This window comes from Aquarana catesbeiana, unplaced genomic scaffold (genome assembly GCF_042186555.1).
Source record: "Aquarana catesbeiana isolate 2022-GZ unplaced genomic scaffold, ASM4218655v1 unanchor228, whole genome shotgun sequence".
Classification (NCBI taxonomy): Eukaryota; Metazoa; Chordata; class Amphibia; order Anura; family Ranidae; genus Aquarana; species Aquarana catesbeiana.
Window position 1 is genome coordinate 2,103,325 of NW_027362655.1, and position 18,913 is coordinate 2,122,237.

Below are 18,913 nucleotides of genomic sequence, written 5' to 3' on the forward strand. Positions count from 1 at the left end.
CTGTGAGCTTTGCGCATGCTCTGAAACGCGTCGTGTGTTCCCGTCCACTACAGTCCTCCTGGTGACGTCACACGCCCATAGAACACGGAAGCTTTCATGTAGCTCGGCTGCCCAGCGGTCTGTCTCTCCGAGCGGAGGTCCGCGGCCATCCCTCTGGAGTCACATCACAGATATTCGGCATATGGACGCAGGATCGATCGAGGATGAGCTTTTCATTTGGAACTTTACTTAATTTACCTAATTGTAAGTGCGTACATGTGCTTATTATCTTTAATTAAATGCTTGCACTCAGAGGCACTTTCTCTTTCTCTTGTTTCATATGGTTGTTCAAAGAGCCGGCTTCGCTCTTCATGTAAGCTGCCCTCAGCGCTTGTGTTCATCTAAAACGAAGAATCCTTCTGTCATTTCATCCACTCCATATCACGGACTTTATAGAGACTTTTTGATTTTAATTGCAGCAACTACATTGTTGTTTTTTTACATATACTAACCATCAGCCCTGAGCGCTGATATATTTATATATGTTAACATCACAATCAAGATAGGAATGCCTGAGCAGGGGGAATATACGGTACATTTTTTGATAAAATACTAACAAAAGCGGCGCTAGTTACCAGCCTAACGAATGCAACATTAGCATAATATGATAGAGACAGATGGATTTAAAAAAAAAAAATCATATATGTGGTTGGAACTCCGCTTTAATATCGATTCAAAGAATAGTGGAGGCCACATGATTCCTGTGGAGAGTGGAGCTCCAGTCTGCAGCCAGATACCCTCACGGGAACTGCAGATGTGACAGGAAATATGTCATCTCCACTTCCACGTGTTGTTTATAATGTCGATTGAATGTTTGTTAAAATAAGGTTCATTAAACAAACAAAAAAAAATAGGTGGAGTGGAGGTCACGTTTCCTGTGGACAGTCGAGCTCCAGCTCCAGCCATTTATTGTTACAATAAAGTTAAAAAAAAAAAGTGGAGTGGAGTGGAGGTTGAATGCTTCCTGTCAAACGTGGAGCTCCACTTTCGCAGCCAGACGCCCTTGTACAGACAGGAAGTGATGTCAGGTTCACACAGGAAGTGATGTCGGGTATAAATAGGAAGTTCCCGGGTGAGAGGTGAGTCGGGAGGACGTAAAGAGGAGACATTGCTGGAAGTGGCAGTAGAGGAGGTAATAAGATCTTATTTTCTATTTACACCCAGTAACCCCCCGTCATGTCCATCCTCTTCCTCCATAGTCACTGTGATGTCTTTTATCTCCAGCAGATGATGATACACACATATATAGTGTGGAAACCTAGATTAACCCCTTCAGGGGCAGAACATTTCCTCACTTACATGGCCGCAACATTCTCTTCATTTTGGAGATGTGTCACCTTTCCACCAATCACCTTCTCACCTCATCAGTCTATACTAACAGATTATACCACTTTTATTAGTAGCGGGGGATGGAGAATGCTATGACATCACACTGACCTCACAGCTCTTCCTCCCAATGACCTTCCATGCAACATTTTTTTTTTATTTTGATGGTCTCTGAAATGTGAGCGGACACTTTGCATCCTCACAAACGAAGGTGACCAGATTTTTAAAATGAAATACTGATAGGCGACAATGATGGGCACTGATAGACGACAATGATGGGCACTGATAGACGACAATGATGGGCACTGACAAGCACCACTGATATGTGGCAATGATGGACACTGATAGGCAGCAATGATATGTGGCAATGATAGGCACTGGTAGGCGGCAATGATGGGCACTGATAGGTGGCAATGATGGGCACTGACAGGCATTTCTGATAAGGAAGGGGGACACTTATATAAGGTCTCTGTAAGCTAATGGAGGTCTCTAAGGGGAGTGCTGCTGATCTAATGGTTGATCACCAACCATTAGATCAGCAGTAAGTACCCCCTCTTAGAGACCTCCATTAGCTCAAAGTCCCCTTATATCAGTGCCCCCACCCCCTTCCTTAGAGACCTCCAGAGATCAGAGAGATCCCTCGGCAGAAAAAGCATGTCATTGGTTGCTAGGACAGCAATCAGTGACTGGAAAGGATATCATCGAGGCAGTGGCGGGGGTAAGAGCCACCGGGCAGGGGAGCCGACAGGATTTTCAATGAGTGGAGTGCAGTGCCAGAACTTGGTCTGGCACTAGCTCCATCCCCAGGACATATTTACTGGATGGATGGGACTGGAATAGGGCTGGGGAAAAAATAGATTTAAATCTTGAATCGAGTTGAGAGGTCAAATCGATTCAAAATTTAAGCAAATCGATTTTTTTAGATTTTTTTTTTTACCGCGCCAGTCCTGAGGAGCTGCGGGCAGGATTTTTTAGGCGAGGCCGCGGCTTCGGCCTAGTCTGCGGCTTCGGCCTAGTCCTCTAGGCCGGACACCGCGGACTAGGCCGAAGCCGCGGCCTCGCCTAAAAACTCCTGCCTGCAGCTCCCCAGGACCGACGCTGACACCCCGCCGGTCCTGAAGAGCTGCGGGCACGAGTTTTTAGGTGAGGCCGTGGCTTCGGCCTAGTCCACGGCGTCCGGCCTCGAGGACTACTCCTTGGGACCGGCGCGGTGACCAAAAAAGAAAAAAAACTCAATTAGAATCGTGAATCCAGTTTTTTTAAAAGAAAATCGCAGATTTTTTTTTTTTTTTTAGAAAATCGCCCAGCCCTAGACTGGAAGTATGTTGAGTCTGGGTCACAGGTGGACAGAGACCCGGGCACAAGTATCTAAACCTGAACTGTCCTGGGCAATACCAGACAGGTGGCAACCCTAATAATTGTGTTCAAATCTAGAGTTTTCCTCCTGTGAAGTCTGGAGATCATATGACCATCACATTGCCTCCACCTCCCTCCCTGATAGACTAGAGAACTACAAAGAAGATTCTAGAAGTCACCAGAGAGATCATGGAGGAGAGGTGAGCGGTGCTGGGAATTCTGGGACATTATCCAGTAACAGACAAGGGATGTGTCTGGATGGTGACTGTATCATTGTGTGTGTCAGGTTCCTATAAGGTGTCAGGATGTCACTGTCTATTTCTTCATGGAGGAGTGGGAGTATTTAGAAGGACACAAGGATCTCTACAAGGACGTCATGATGGACAATCAGCCGCCCCTCACATCACCGGGTAAGAGGAGACTTTATTGTAAAGGAGAAAGCAGTACGGAGGGTCCACCTAGATCCCCAATAATCTGATAAACACATAGAAACAATGTATTCAGTCAGTGTGTGTGTTTCCTACAGATGGATCCAGTAATGGGAACCCACCAGAGAGATGTCCCCGTCCTCTGTATTCCCGGGATTCCACGCAGGAAGATCACACCATCCCTCACCATCATCAGGTAGATGATTGACAATTATTGGTAGTTCTGATTTATACACAGCATGTTTGTTACAATGAATGTTTTATTATATATTCAGATTGGAAACCTCGGGGATTATAATATTGTTGTTAAACAAGAGTATAAAGAGGAGGATGAGGAGTATGGAGTGTTGGAGGAGTTTTCAGAAGGACACAAGGATATGATGGAGCCACCTAATACCAGGAACCCACCAGAGAGATGTCCCCGTCCTCTGTATTCCCAGGATTCCACACAGGAAGATCACACCATCCCTCGCCATTACAAGGTTGGTGGGATGGAGCATCTAGAACATAGACTTGAGGTGACAATGTGTGGATATTTTTATGTGATGTCACAAGATTAAAGCGTATGTCTTACAGATGTTATTTTTGATCATTCTCTTGGTTTAGGGTGAAGATCTGATAGGTATAAAAGTTGAGGTTAAAGCAGAAGAAGGACAGAGGTATGTGAAGTATGATCAGCAGACTATGGAGGAGAATGGAATAACGGGGACATTTATAGAGGAGGACACTCCTACAGAGATCAGCACAGGTGGGTCATTAAAATTTTACTTCACCCACAACAGTAAAATCAGTCTGTATATGCAGTAAAGAATGCTTGTTATATCCACTGTGGAACCTAAGGGGTTAATCCTCAACATTGCTTAAAAAGGTTGTTTGATCCTGTCTTCTCTGATCCTCTATTTCTTCCACAGTCCCCAATCCATCTGCTGATAGCACAGAGCCTTGGGGGAATGCTGCACATGCTTAGTTTGGTGTGTGTTGGTGTCGGTTTTTTTCTTTTTGTTGGGAGAGTGCATGTGATCGGCACAGGGCCAATCAGCACTGTCCAGAGAAAGGGTCAGGAGTCATACAGCCTCATAGGACAGTCAGAGGAGAATGAAAAATCCCCCTACAAGCTTTAACCAGTGCTCGACTGGACACTGATAGAAGTCACAAGATTGCTATATACTGCTGATGAGAAAAGGTGTTTAGCAGTTTACATTTACTAAGATAATTACATGTCCATGTTCTGTGTACTGTGGGAAATCAGATATAGTGACTGCAGAGTACTGGGGAGACCAGATATAGTGAATACAGTCTCCTGGGGAGACCAGAAATAGTGACTGCAGGCTCCTGGGTAGACCAGATATAGTGAATGCAGGCTCCTGGGGAGACCATATGTAGTGAATGCAGGCTCCTGGGGAGAGCAGATATAGTGACTGCAGGCTCCTGGGTAGACCAGATATAGTGACTGCAGGCTCCTGGGGAGACCATATGTAGTGAATGCAGGCTCCTGGGGAGACCAGATATAGTGACTGCAGGCTCCCGGGGAGACCATATGTAGTGAATGCAGGCTTCTGGGGAGAGCAGATATAGTGAATGCAGGTTCCTGGGGAGACCATATATAGTGACTGCAGGCTCCTGGGGAGTTTAGATATAGTGACTGCAGGCTCCTGGGGAGATCAGATATAGTGAATGCAGGGTCTTATGGAGATCAGATATAGTGACTGCAGAGTACTGGGGAGAGCAGATATAGTGAATACAGTCTCCTGGGGAGACCAGATATAATGACTGCAGGCTCCTGGGGAGACCATATGTAGTGAATGCAGGCTCCTGGGAGAGCAGATATAGTGAATGCAGGCTTCTGGGGAGACCAGATATAGTGACTGCAGGCTCCTGGGGAGACCAGATATAATGAATGCAGGGTCCTGGGGAGTTTAGATATAGTGACTGCAGGCTCCTAGGGAGATCAGATATAATGAATGCAGGGTCCTATGGAGATCAGATATAGTGACTGCAGAGTACTGGGGAGACCATATGTAGTGAATGCAGGCTCCTGGGCAGAGCAGATATAGTGACTGCAGAGTACTGGAGAGAGCAGATATATTGAATGCAAGCTCCTGGGGAGAGCAGATATAGTGACTGCCGACTTATGGGGAGAGCAGATATAGTGACTGCAGGGTCCTGGGGAAACCAGATATAGTGAATGTAGGCTCCTGGGGAGAGCAGATATAGTGAATGCAGGGTCCTATGGTGACCAGTTATAGTGAATGTAGACTCCTGGGGAGATCTGATATAGTGACTGCAAGCTCCTGGGGAGAGCAGATATAGTGAATGTAGAGTCCTGGGGAGAGCAGATATAGTGAATGTAGAGTCCTGGGGAGAGCAGATATAGTGAATGTAGAGTCCTGGGGAGAGCAGATATAGTGAATGTAGAGTCCTGGGGAGAGCAGATATAGTGAATGTAGGCTCCTGGGGAGAGCAGATTTAGTAACTGCAGGCTCCTGAGGAGAGCAGATATAGTGACTGCAGGCTCCTGCGTAGACCAGATATAGTGACTGCAGGCTCCTGGGGAGACCATATGTAGTGAATGCAGGCTCCTGGGGAGAGCAGATATAGTGAATGCAGGTTCCTGGGGAGAGCAGATATAGTGACTGCAGGCTCCTGGGGAGTTTAGATATAGTGACTGCAGGCTCCTGGGGAGATCAGATACAGTAAATGCAGGGTCCTATGGAGATCAGATATAGTGACTGCAGAGTACTGGGGAGACCATATGTAGTGACTGCAGGCTCCTGGGCAGAGCAGATATAGTGACTGCAGAGTACTAGGGTGAGCAGATATAGTGGATACAGTCTCCTGGGGAGACCAGATATAGTGAATGCAGGCTCCTGGGTAGACCAGATATAATGACTGCAGGCTCCTGGGAGAGCAGATATAGTGAATGCAGGCTCCTGGGGAGACCAGATATAATGAATGCAGGGTCCTGGGGAGTTTAGATATAGTGACTGCAGGCTCCTAGGGAGATCAGATATAATGAATGCAGGGTCCTATGGAAATCAGATATAGTGACTGCAGAGTACTGGGGAGACCATATGTAGTGAATGCAGGCTCCTGGGGAGAGCAGATATAGTGACTGCAGGCTCCTGGGGAGAGCAGATATAGTGACTGCAGAGTACTGGAGAGAGCAGATATATTGAATGCAAGCTCCTGGGGAGAGCAGATATAGTGACTGCCGACTTATGGGGAGAGCAGATATAGTGACTGCAGGGTCCTGGGGAAACCAGATATAGTGAATGTAGGCTCCTGGGGAGAGCAGATATAGTGAATGCAGGGTCCTATGGTGACCAGTTATAGTGAATGTAGACTCCTGGGGAGATCTGATATAGTGACTGCAGGCTCCTGGGGAGATCAGAGATAGTGAATGCAGGCTCCTGGGGAGAGCAGATATAGTAACTGCAGGCTCCTGGGGAGAGCAGATATAGTGACTGCAGGCTCCTGGGGAGAGCAGATATAGTGACTGCAGGCTCCTGGGGAGACCAGATATAGTGACTGCAGGCTCCTGGGGAGACCAGATATAGTGAATGCAGGCTCCTGGGGAGACCAGATATAGTGACTGCAGGCTCCTGGGGAGATCAGATATAGTGAATGCAGGGTCCTATGGAGATCAGATATAGTGACTGCAGAGTACTGGGAGAGCAGATATATTAAATGCAAGCTCCTGGGGAGAGCAGATATAGTGACTGCCGACTTATGGGGAGAGCAGATATAGTGACTGCAGGGTCCTGGGGAAACCAGATATAGTTAAGGCAGGCTCCTGGGGAGACTAGATATAGTGAATGCAGAGTCCTGGGGAGAGCAGATATAGTGACTGCAGGCTCCTGGGGAGATCAGATATATTGACTGCAGGCTCCTGGGGAGACCAGAAATAGTGACTGCAGGCTCCTGGGTAGATCAGATATAGTGACTGCAGGCTCCTGGGGAGACCAGATATAGTGACTGCAGGCTCCTGGGCAGACCAGATATAGTGACTGCAGGCTCCTGGGCAGACCAGATATAGTGACTGCAGGCTCCTGGGCAGACCAGATATAGTGACTGCAGGCTCCTGGGCAGACCAGATATAGTGACTGCAGGCTCCTGGGCAGACCAGATATAGTGACTGCAGGCTCCTGGGCAGACCAGATATAGTGACTGCAGACTCCTGGGGAGATCAGATATAGTGAATTCAGACTCCTGGGGAGATCAGATATAGTGACTGCAGGCTCCTGGGGAGTTTAGATATAGTGACTGCAGGCTCTTGGGGAGATCAGATATAGTGAATGGAGAGTCCTGGGGAGAGCAGATATAGTGAATGTAGACTCCTGGGGAGACCAGACATAGTGAATGCAGGCTCCTGGGGAGAGCAGATATAGTAAATGCAGGGTCCGGGGTTTAGTAAGACATGCTGTAGTGGAAAGAATCCCTACTAAAGAAGGTATACTGCATCCTCAAATGGTGATATAACCATAGAAAAGTTGTTTTATTGAGGACTAAATTAAAATTAGAAAACAGAAAAAAGGTAACACATACATGTCATAAAGCACCTCCGCCCATCACCAAAATAACAAAACCAAAACCGAGTCTGGACTTGAGTGGCTACAATATTTGTCAAAGTAGAAAAATGACCTGTAGCAATTACTCATGAATCAACAACATGAATCACCTGGCTCAACAAGGAGCTTATATAATAAAACTGCACAAGGTGCTATACAGGGATAAGAGGTGGTGAGAGAGTGATGGGCAAATGTGAAAAATGTCATATGGGATTAAATACTTATGCCCCGTACACACGGTCGGATTTTCCGACGGAATGTGTGATAGGACCTTGTTGTCGGAAATTCCGACCGTGTGTAGGCTCCATCGAACATTTTCCATCGGATTTTCCGACACACAAAGTTTGAGAGCAGGCTATAAAATTTTCCGACAACAAAATCCGTTGTCGGAAATTCCGATCGTGTGTACACAAATCAGACGGACAAAGTGCCACGCATGCTCAGAATAAATTAAGAGATGAAAGCTATTGGCTACTGCCCCGTTTATAGTCCCGACGTATGTGTTTTACGTCACCGCGTTTAGAATGATCGGATTTTCCGACAACTTTGTGTGACCGTGTGTATGCAAGACAAGTTTGAGCCAACATCCGTCGGAAAAAATCCTAGGATTTTGTTGTCGGAATGTCCGAACAAAGTCCGACCGTGTGTACGGGGCATAACTGTTTAGACCCTGAGAATAGTGTACAATGAAAGCTATAATGGCTTATAATAGCATGGCATGGGTCACATAACACATACTGGATGATTCATCTAGATTATACATGGGTCGAACACCACCTGGTTTGGTTCGCAGGCAAAACTTTCCGAACCTCACAAAAGTTCGGAACCAAATAATGAACCCCTTTGAAGTCTATGGGACCCGAACTGGAGAAATCAAAAGTTCCCATTTTGAAGGCTTATGTGCAATTAATTGGGCATACATTGATTATTGGGGTCCGGGTACTGCCCTGGGGGACATGTACCAAAGAAAAAATTGGCAAATCTGTACTGTGTATAGAAGCTGCTGCAAAACTGACATTTATAAAGCCCAAAAAAATTATATTTTTAAATAGATTTTCCCTGCAAGCTTTCTTTATTTTGTAAACATATGATGAGGCCACAACGTAGTGCAATGGGAACAAGATTAGAGATTTTTTGGATAAATTCTGGTGTCTCTACCACAGACTTTAGATAGAAGTAACAGGTGCAGAAAAATTGGTCTTTGGGTGTTGGTGGTCCTTTCACACTGTAACCCTATAGAGGTACTGTTGATGAATTAAGCAATGGCTGTGCATCATCAAGGCATAAGTGGCTGACGCTATGTTCAAATAACTCCACTGACTCCTCCATGCCTGATGGTGGGGCTATGGCAGGAATAGCTGTGGACAAGGAGGCAGAATAAGCCACTCTGGTAGCTGCAGTGAGCTGCGCATTAGATTCTGCTTGGGTGATGGAGGATGAGGATGGTTTAGTAAGCCAGTTCACCACCTCCTCTGCATGCTGTGTCTGGATGGCACAGGCAACATCACTAAACAGAAACAAAGATGCCCTGCTTGAGGACTGACCACGTCCACTTTTGCCTGTGGACACATACGCTGCCGCCCCCTCACAGTGCCATTGGAACATCTGCCTCTCCTTGTTGTCCTCCCAGACATTATGGGGGAATGCTTATTAACAAAATGTAATAAAGATGTGGAAATGTGTACGTGGATGCACTTTAATCAATGGAAAGTGGTGTTTGGTGCACTTTCTTGAGTACTCACTACACACACAGTCCAATGACCCACTACAATATACTGCGTTAAACGCGCACTAACGCACTCCAGTATACTGTGGTAAACATGCACTAACACACTGCAATATACTGCGGTAAATGTACACCAATGCACTGAAATATGCTGCTTTAAATGTGCATCAACACACTACAATATACTGCTGTAAACGTGCACTAACGCACTGCAATATACTGCAGTAAACCTGCCCTGACAAAATAAAATAACACTAAAGGAAAAATGAATGTTCGCACCACTCCCACACCTGTACTATCATTAGATTCACACTAAACTGACAATAGCACACTAACTTGCTAATAGCACATAACAGAGCCCTGTTCTATCTCTCTCCACGCCGCTATCACACTACAAATTATTGATATGGGGAGAATATTTCTATATTGTGTGGGGCAGGACTAAGCAATAAGACCTGATTGGAGAGAATCATCATGACCGTGTCCAATCATTGCTCTGACAGTGCTATGTGCCCTGATTGGGCAAATCTTTCATTGCTTCAGCCAATCAGGGCTTCCAATGCAGCGGCGGAGTGCAATGTGGTAGTTTGGTGGGCCGAACAAACAATCAAACACCCTGACAGTTCGGATGTTCCCTGAATGGGCGAACTGCCAAGGTTTGGCCAAAACCCATGCTCTGGTCGAACCGTAATCTAGACCACACAACCATGGCATGGCAAGCCCTCAGCTGATGAAGTAAATAGGTGGGGATCTAGAGGTGACATTATGGCTGGAAACAGATCCTGGATAAGAACATGTTGAAGGGTGGGAATCTAGATTATGACATTTAGCCTGGTAGCAGATCCTGGATGAGGACATCATCTGCTGAAGTCCAAGTAAGGAACTATTTATGCAGAGTATGTTCAACTGGTTGTTGTAAATAACTTGCTGTGATAATAAGTCAGTGTGGATGTAAGCTCCCTTATTCCAAGGTTAATGACCATGTCAGTATAGTCCTCCACCACACAATAGGATCTTCAGTGTGTGCACATCACAAACCATCCACACATGTATCCAACTAGCAAGACCGATCTGAGAGAAATCTGTAGCCAACAGAGCCATGTATGGCCACAGGCAGTAGTTCTATAGTGGCTGTCGGTGAGCGCTCAGTGAAAGAGCCAATCGCCTCTGACATGCGGGATCTTGCCCGACCAACATTCAGAGCAGAACATAAGTCAGCGGCTTCAGACAGACATACCTGTCACCCCCATAATCGGCACTATGAATGTGCAGCAGCAGAGATAAAGAGCCCCCCGAGTTACAATGTACTCTAGGGGAAGTACAAACTCACTGTAAGCTGGTTGTTTACCACTAGACTGCTCACCATAGGATGTGTGTGGTGGTGTGGGGTAATGGACAGCTGAAAGCGGTTCCATGATGGAGTAATGGATCTGTCTTCCTAGTTGCTCCTCATTGCTGTGTCAGCTGTGCAAGCCTGCACATGGGCTAAACACCATCACAGTCATCGCTGTGCGTCAGCCAATTTTGATATAGCTTTAGTTGCATCATGAGTGGGACTCTGTAGCGTGGGAACAACAGTCAGTCAGCGCGTTTCATCCACTTCCTATGACGACTTCATCAGGAACCACTAAAATAATTGCATTTCCATGTTCTGTGTGAGACCAGATATAGTGAATGCAGGGTCCTAGGTTTAGTAACACTTAACACAAAATACATTCCTCCATCCATACTGTTCACTGATTTGGTCCAGAGTAAACACTTGGCAATATCAGCATGTAAGACACAATCTATCTAAACTGGATTTATGTAGAGTCTGGGATTCAGCTGTCAGCAAAATGTTTATCTTCTTCATAGGTGTTGCTCTACCTAGGCATCTGGAGCTTATGTCTTGGGTCTTCTGCCCCATTCCTGGGTCTAACAAGATCTCTGACAGAGTAATTCTCCCAGGGTCGCTTGTTCTGTTAATTTCTGTGCCGGGTGGAGTGATATGTCTGTATAGTCTCAGACCCAAGTTACTGAGTGCAGTCTCAGGAGATGGGAGGCAGTGGTGTGGGACCTCTGCAACTTGTCTCATGCAAAGATTTAAAGTGGAGTTCCACCCATAAATGGAACTTCCGCTGATCGGATTTCACCCCCCCCCCCCTCCGGTGCCACATTTGGCACCTTTTGTGTGGAGGGGGGAGCAGATACCTGTCAAATCCAGGTATTTTCTCCCACTTCCAGGTAAAGATCCCCACACATTGTGCGGCAAACTATGTAATGTCCGGCCCCTCCTCCTTCCTCTTGCTGCCTTCTCGGAGACACACAGGTCCCAGAAGACAGCAGGGACCATTCAGAAAGTGCAGCGGGACTCGCGCATGCGCAGTAGGAAACAGGCCGTGAAGCCGTGAGGCTTCACTTCCTGTTTTCCTTAGTAATGATGCCACCGCCTGCACCCAGAGCTGAGGGATGGGTCGGCTTCAGGTGCTGACATCGCAGGCTCCCAGGACAGGTAAGTGTCCTTATATTAAAAGTCAGCAGCTGCAGTATTTATAGCTGCTGAATTAAATTTTTTTTTTACCCAGGTGGAACTCCGCTTTAAGCTTCCACTGATTACTGAATACCAATATTATGAGTCCTGACCAATACACTGTATAATTTATATTGTATATTACATACTCCTGACACCTGCACTATATACTCCATGTTGTGCATTACATACTCCTGACTAGAGATGAGCCCGATGTTCGAGTCGAGCGTAAGTTCGACTCAAACATTGGGTGTTTGCCCGTTCGCTGAATTTAAAACATTATGGGGCAGTCGTGGGAAATTTGAGTGCCCGCGTTCCGCCCTATAATGCACTGCGAGATCATCAATGCCCACACTATGTAAGGCTTACATAGCAGCTGTACATAATGTAATGAATGAGAGTAGCAAAATTACATTTCTAAAGGAAAAAATGTCATTCAAAACTGCTCGCGGCTGTAATGTATTGCCGAATCCTGGCAATATACATAAAAATCATTGAAAAAAAATGGCGTGAGTTCCCCCCCAGTCCATTACCAGGCCCTTCGGGTCTGGTATGGATATTAAGGGGAACCCCGTGACAAAATTTTAAAAAATGGCGTGGGGGTCCCCCCAATATCCGGCCTGAACCGTACCAGGCCACATGCACTCAACATGGGAAGGATGCTTTGGAGTTGCCCCCAAAACATCTTGTCCCCATGTTGATGGGGACAAGGGCCTCTTCCCCACAACCAAAAATATGTAGAAGAATACATATCTTCTTAACTGAGGAAGAAATTTGGTTTTTTTTACATATTTTTGGGGGATATTTATTATAGCAAAATGTAAAAAATATTGCTTTTTTTTCAAAATTGTCAGTCTTTGTTTGTTTTTTAGCGCAAAAAATAAAAACCGCAGAGGTGATCAAATACCACCAAAAGAAAGCTCTATTTGTGGGGAAAAAAGGACATCAATTTTGTTTGGGTGTAACGTTGCACGACTGCGCAATTGTCAGCTAAAGCGACGCAGTGCCGTATCACAAAAAATGCTTTTGTCAGGAAGTGGGTAAATCCTTCTGGGGCTGAAGTGGTTAACGATGTTCGAGTGTTCGCACAAATTTTTTGCCTGTTTGCATGTTCTGCTGCGAACCGAACCGGGGGGGGGGGCGTTCGGCTCATCTTTACTCCTGACCCCTATACTATATACTCTGTCAGTGATGGCGAACCTTGGCACCCCAGATGCTTTGGAACTACATTTCCCAAGATGCTGATGCACTCTACAGTGTAGTTGAGCATTATGGGAAATGTAGTTCCAAATCATCTGGGGTGCTAAGGTTCGCCATCACTGCTCTATGTTGTACATTACATACTTCTGACCCCTGCATTATATACTTTATGTTGTACATTACATCATTCTGATACTATATAGTCCTATCTGTTGTATCTTATACAATATTTTGTGCATAACATAGTCCTGACTCTCTCCCCTCTACCCACTGCTATATATACACATAATATGTACTCTCTTTTGTTACACCCATTTCCTACCAGCTGGACATTTTATATCTAATGATTTGATTGGAGCACAGACTTTTGATAACAACATGTTGATAATAATGGGATAACATCCTCAAACTTTGGAACCTTAGTGTTTGTTAACCCCAAAAAAATAGATTTCCTGGTCCCTTAAAGCAGATTAAACAGCACAGCGCTTGTGCTGTGTAATCTGCCCCCTCTAAACTGTAAAAACCCCCCTGAACCTGCCACTTCTTGTATGCCTTCTCTGTACAGACCACGAAAATTAGGGCCGCTCCGCCCTGATCACCGTGGTCTGATTGCATCCCTTTGTCACACGCTGCTGTCCCCTCTCTCCTCTTTGGATGTTGACAGTTATAAGGTGTTGTTGTCCACTGTTAATACATGTATAGGGTAGTTTGCCCCAGTGACAAGCTAAAGTAAGGATATCTCAAAGGGTGCTGTCTGGTCTATAGCACCAAAGAGAAGGCACCAAAGAAGCCTCTGCAGTCACTCTTATCCCTATACAGTTAGAACACACTGAGGGAACACACATTTAACCCCTTGATCGCCCCCTAGCGTTAACCCCTTTCCCTGCCAGTGACAGTTAAACAGTAATAAGTGCATTTTTATAGCACCGATCGCTGTATAAATGTCAATGGTACCAAAAATGTGTCAAAAGTGTCCGATCTGTCCATCGCAATGTCGCAGTACTGCTAAAAATCGCAGATCACCGCCATTACTAATAAAAAAAATAATAATGCCATAAAAATGCCATAAATCTTTACCATAGTTTGTAGATGCTATAGCATTTGTGAAAACCAATCAATGTACGCTTGCGATTTTTCTTTTTACCAAAAATATGTGGAAGAATACATATCGGTCTAAAACGATGAAGAAATGTATTTTTTTTTTTTTTTAAATTAGGGATATTTATTATAGCAAAAAGTAAAAAATATTGTCGCTCTTTTTTTCTTTATAGCGCAAAAAAACAAACAAACGCAGAGGTGATAAAATACCATCAAAAGGAAGCTCTATTTGTGGGAAAAAAAAGGATGCAAATTTTTGTTTGGGTACAGTGTCGCACGACCGCACAATTGTCGGTTAAAGCGACGTAGTGCCAAATTGTAAAAAGTGCTCTGGTCAGAAAGGGGGTAAAAACTTCCGGGGCTGAAGTGGTTAACAAACCTTTTAAACAGAAAGTGAGTCCATAACCCAATGATGGTGGTCTTCAGGATCAGTCCAGTCTTCATCTTGGTTGTTCTCCCCCCCATCCTCACTCTCTGACCTCTGGTGGGGCTCAGCCCCACTGTTATTCATGACTAAATCATGGACTAAATAAGGAAGTGCAGTACTTCTTGTGTTGGGAAGATGGCAATGAGTGATAGAGGGGGTGGGGACACCTGTCCTATAATCCCCTCATCACTGTCACTCCTATAAAAGACAGTTCTTGTTGTTTCCTCACTCTCTGACTAAGGTCCATGAATAAAGAAATGAACTGGTAGGAGATCAGAGGACCCATTTATTAGTTACCTTGAGGGGGGAATTGTAAGATCCTCAGAGACAAAGCTGCCTGATGTGGGCGGAGTCCTGGTTTAGTGGAACCAATCTGCTTATGTCTAGTAATAATCTTTTTATTTCTATTTTAGTAGATGGACGGGAGATGAGGAAAACCTCAGAGGATTGTCTCACTTTGTCTCCAGACTGTAAAGTAGAAGATGAGGACATCACACAGTATAGTCCAGGAGAAAAACCAGCTACCTCAAATGTCCATCCGGCACCACACAGTGTAGATGGACCATCGTATTCCTCTTATCCTGAGGAACCTCAGACTGTGAGGGACGGTGCTGTCCTTCCAACAGATAAGAGGTTTTCCTGTACTGAGTGCGGGAAGTGTTTCCGTTCTAATTCCAAACTTAATGTGCATAAAAGAACTCACACAGGGGAGAAGCCATATTCCTGTCCTGAGTGCGGGAAATGTTTTATGCAAAAATCAGACCTTGTCAAACATCAGAGATCTCACTCTGGGGAAAAGCCATATTCCTGCCCTGACTGTGGGAAATGTTTTATACAAAAATCAGACCTTGTCAAGCATCAGAGATCTCACACGGGGGAAAAGCCGTATTCCTGTCCTGAGTGTGGGAAATGTTTTTCAGTAAAGTCCAGTCTTTACACACATCAGAGATCTCACACGGGGCAGAAGCCATATTCCTGTCCTGAGTGTGGGAAATGTTTTTCAGTGAAGTCCAGTCTTTACACACATCAGAGATCTCACACAGGGCAGAAGCCATATTCCTGTCCTCAGTGTGGGAAATGTTTTTCAGTGAAGTCCAGTCTTTACACACATCAGAAATCTCACACGGGGCAGAATCCATATTCCTGCCCTGAGTGCGGGAAATGCTTTTCAAGGAAGTCCCATCTTTACACACATCAGAGATCTCACACGGGGCAGAAGCCGCATTCCTGTCCTGAGTGTGGGAAATGTTTTTCACAGAAGTCCAGTCTTTACATACATCAGAGATCTCACACGGGAGAGAAGCCATATTCCTGTCCTGAGTGCGGGAAATGTTTTTCACAGAAGTTCAATCTTTACAAACATCATAGATCTCACACGGGGGAGAAGCCATATTCTTGTCCTGAGTGCGGGAAATGTTTTTCAGACAAGTCCAGTCTTTGCACACATCAGAGATCTCACACAGGGCAGAAGCCATATTTCTGTCCTGAGTGCGGGAAATGTTTTTCATTGAAGTCCAGTCTTTACATACATCAGAGATCTCACACAGGGGAAAAGCCATATTCCTGTCTTGAGTGTGGGGCACTTTTTTCAGAGAAGTCCAGTCTTTCCACACATCAGAGATCTCACATGGGGGAGAAGCCGTATTCTTGTCCTGAGTGTGGGAAATGTTTTTCGGTGAAGTCCAATCTTTCCACACATCAGAGATCTCACACGGGGGAGAAGCCATATTCCTGTCTTGAGTGCAGGAAATGTTTTTCACAGATGTCCACTCTTTCCAGACACCAGAGATTACACACTGGGGAGAAGCCGTATTCCTGTCCTGAGTGCGAGAAATGTTTTTCACAGAAGGCCAATCTTTACAGACATCAGAGATCTCACACAGGTAAGAAGCCACTTTCATGTCCCAAGTGAGGGAAATGCTCCTCACTGAAGTCCTGTCTTCCTGTACATCAGGGATCCCACACAACCCTTGCGATGTATTAGTGCCTTGAGTGCGGGAAATGTCTTCTATATGAATGTTGCTGGACATCACAGCTCTCATGTGGGGAAGAAGCACACCCTGATATACCCCTCAGATATACTCCATGGCTGATCTTCATCATGTAAGAAACAGATCCAGGGATGTGGATATTTTTTGGAAAAATGACTTGCCCCAATCTCTTTGTCCCTTATGACAATCTCCTTGTCCCTCATCTTCCAGAGCTCAGCAGCGGTGTGGGAGTTCATTGAAAACTACAAGCCGACATCTGCAAAAGACAGAACTCTGTGAATAGATGGCACGGCCGTGCTCTTTTCATAAAGTGACAGCCGGTACGGGGAACTTCTCGCCACACTGCTGTCACACAGAGGACTTGGATCACTGAGCCGCTACAGGAACAGGAACATGTTACATGTTCCCAAAGGTGAACTTATCCTTTAACCCTCTCACTGCCGGAGCCGGTTTTGCATTTTTTGTGGCCACACGTTTAACCACTTCAATACCGGACACTTTCACCCCCCTCCTGCCCAGGACAAATTTCAGCTTTAGCGCTTACACACTTTGAATGACAATTGTGCCGTCATGCAACACTGTACTATGAAATTTTTATCTTTTTTTTCCCACAAATAGAGATTTTTTTTGGTGGTATTTGATCATCACTTTATTTTTTGTGTTACATATAAAAAAAAAAGACAGAAAATTGTGAAAAAAAAAAAAGTTTTTCTTTGTTTCTGTGATAAAATTTTATAAATAAGTTTTCTCCTTCAGTGATGGGCACTGATGAGGAGGCACTAATATGCAGCACTGATGGGTGGCACTGATGAGGAGGTACTGACAAGCATCCCTGATGGGCACTGATTGCCATACTTGGTGGGCACTGATTGCATCACAGGCGGGACTGCTGGGCATCACTGGTGGTCATCATGGGGGATCATCACTGATGGGCCTTTACTGATAATCAATGCTGATTATCAATGCAGATCCCCCCTGTCAGGAGAGCCTCTGATCGGCTCTCCTCTACTCACGCCTTAAAAAATAGTGCTAAAATCTTGTGAGCCACAAATGGGTTAATGCCTCCAATGTGAATCAATGAACCTAATTCAGCTGCACACACTAACCACGTTCCATATCGTGTATATGCCAAAATAAAATAAATATATGTGCATGCACTAAAGGCTATAAATACGTGAACAAAGAATATAATAAATCTATACAATATTGAAAATTACAAACAGTGTCAAACGCCTGTGAAGAAAGTGACTAAAATCCACAATTGAATATATGAATAAATGGTAACATGCAAAAAAAAAAAAAATGTGAGAGAGAAAAGAAAAAATCTTTTAAATAATTAACAAAAATATATAAGTGCTACTTGATAAATAAAGTGTCCGAAACCAATTCATACAAATGAATATATCTCAGTCCAAACCATTCACAAGAGTATATAAATCAAAGTGCACAATAGTGTCCAAACAAATAGCAGGCATTCCTCATGCTTGTATTTATGAAAAAGTGCTAAATATTCCTCATGCTCTTCTTAAGAGATGTGCACGTTATGGCATGCTGCAGTGCTCTCCAGTGACCCCCAATGGATAATGTGCTCACCTTAGAGCGTGTGACACAGTGGCTAAACAGTGTCAAAACACGCATTAGAGCCACTCCAGGGCTCATACAGGGTCTGCTGGTGATGATCTGTACCACGCTCAAATGGTGACATATATGAAAGAAAGGAGACTCATAGCATAATACCGCCAGGAATTTATTTGAAAAGCCATAAAAACAATCCCTCCAGGAGGGTACTCACAATGCTTGGGTGCGTCAGTGCACCATCCTATCCAAAGTATGCAATACAGATGAATCCTGTGGTGTGCAGTGCAGTGTACAATCCTCTGCCTGTCTGTGTGTAGAAAGCTCCGTCCTGCCCCTCCCCTACGCATCTTCGGCACAGGGTATACGTGCCTTCATCTGGGGGATCTAATAGGACGGGCGCTCTATGTGTAATTTATACTGTCACAGCGGCCATTTTGCCTGGGACCGCTGACATCCTAGTGTTCGGCTCCAACAGCGGCCATTTTGCCTGGGATCGCTGACATCCTAGTGTTAGGCTCCAACTATGTAAAAACAACAGCAAAAGACGCTGTATGCTAGCCTTGATATTTTAGAAAAAGCAGGAAATGAAACGCTATAGTAAGCGGTGTTAACCCTATCTGCATAAGTATAATCCTAATCCAGGACAGAGCCACACATCAGAGTAGAC

The 18,913-nt window shown here is 45.0% G+C and overlaps 3 protein-coding genes across 4 annotated transcripts in view; 2 read left to right on the forward strand and 1 right to left on the reverse strand.

Moving 5' to 3' along the window:
• The window catches only part of LOC141121652 (uncharacterized), a 447,439-nt gene that overhangs the window by 272,371 nt on the left and 156,155 nt on the right, over nucleotides 1-18,913 (reverse strand). The gene's annotated exons all lie outside the window — the stretch shown is intronic.
• Nucleotides 1-18,913, forward strand: part of LOC141121729 (uncharacterized) — a 373,994-nt gene that overhangs the window by 158,043 nt on the left and 197,038 nt on the right. The gene's annotated exons all lie outside the window — the stretch shown is intronic.
• On the forward strand, nucleotides 837-17,304 carry LOC141121654 (uncharacterized). 2 transcript variants are annotated; one of them, XM_073611333.1, is made up of 7 exons: nucleotides 837-1,171; nucleotides 2,800-2,921; nucleotides 3,008-3,131; nucleotides 3,248-3,345; nucleotides 3,425-3,667; nucleotides 3,756-3,897; nucleotides 15,091-17,304. In XM_073611333.1, exons 3-7 carry the CDS (start codon nucleotides 3,047-3,049, stop codon nucleotides 16,587-16,589), a joined length of 2,067 nt encoding a protein of 688 aa, XP_073467434.1. In that variant the 5' UTR covers nucleotides 837-1,171; nucleotides 2,800-2,921; nucleotides 3,008-3,046; the 3' UTR covers nucleotides 16,590-17,304. The 2 variants fall into 2 exon arrangements, with proteins under 2 accessions (XP_073467434.1, XP_073467435.1); XM_073611334.1 differs by having other exon boundaries at nucleotides 838-1,171; nucleotides 3,425-3,631.

Excerpts from the sequence above, each read along its gene's own strand:
- LOC141121654 (XM_073611333.1), top strand. The coding sequence starts at position 3,047 with ATGGAGGAGTGGGAGTATTTAGAAGGACACAAGGATCTCTACAAGGAC. Across the intron at positions 3,668-3,755 it reads ATCTAGAACATAGACTTGAG|GGTGAAGATCTGATAGGTAT; the intron begins GTGACAATGTGT and ends CTCTTGGTTTAG. Across the intron at positions 3,898-15,090 it reads TCCTACAGAGATCAGCACAG|TAGATGGACGGGAGATGAGG; the intron begins GTGGGTCATTAA and ends TTTCTATTTTAG.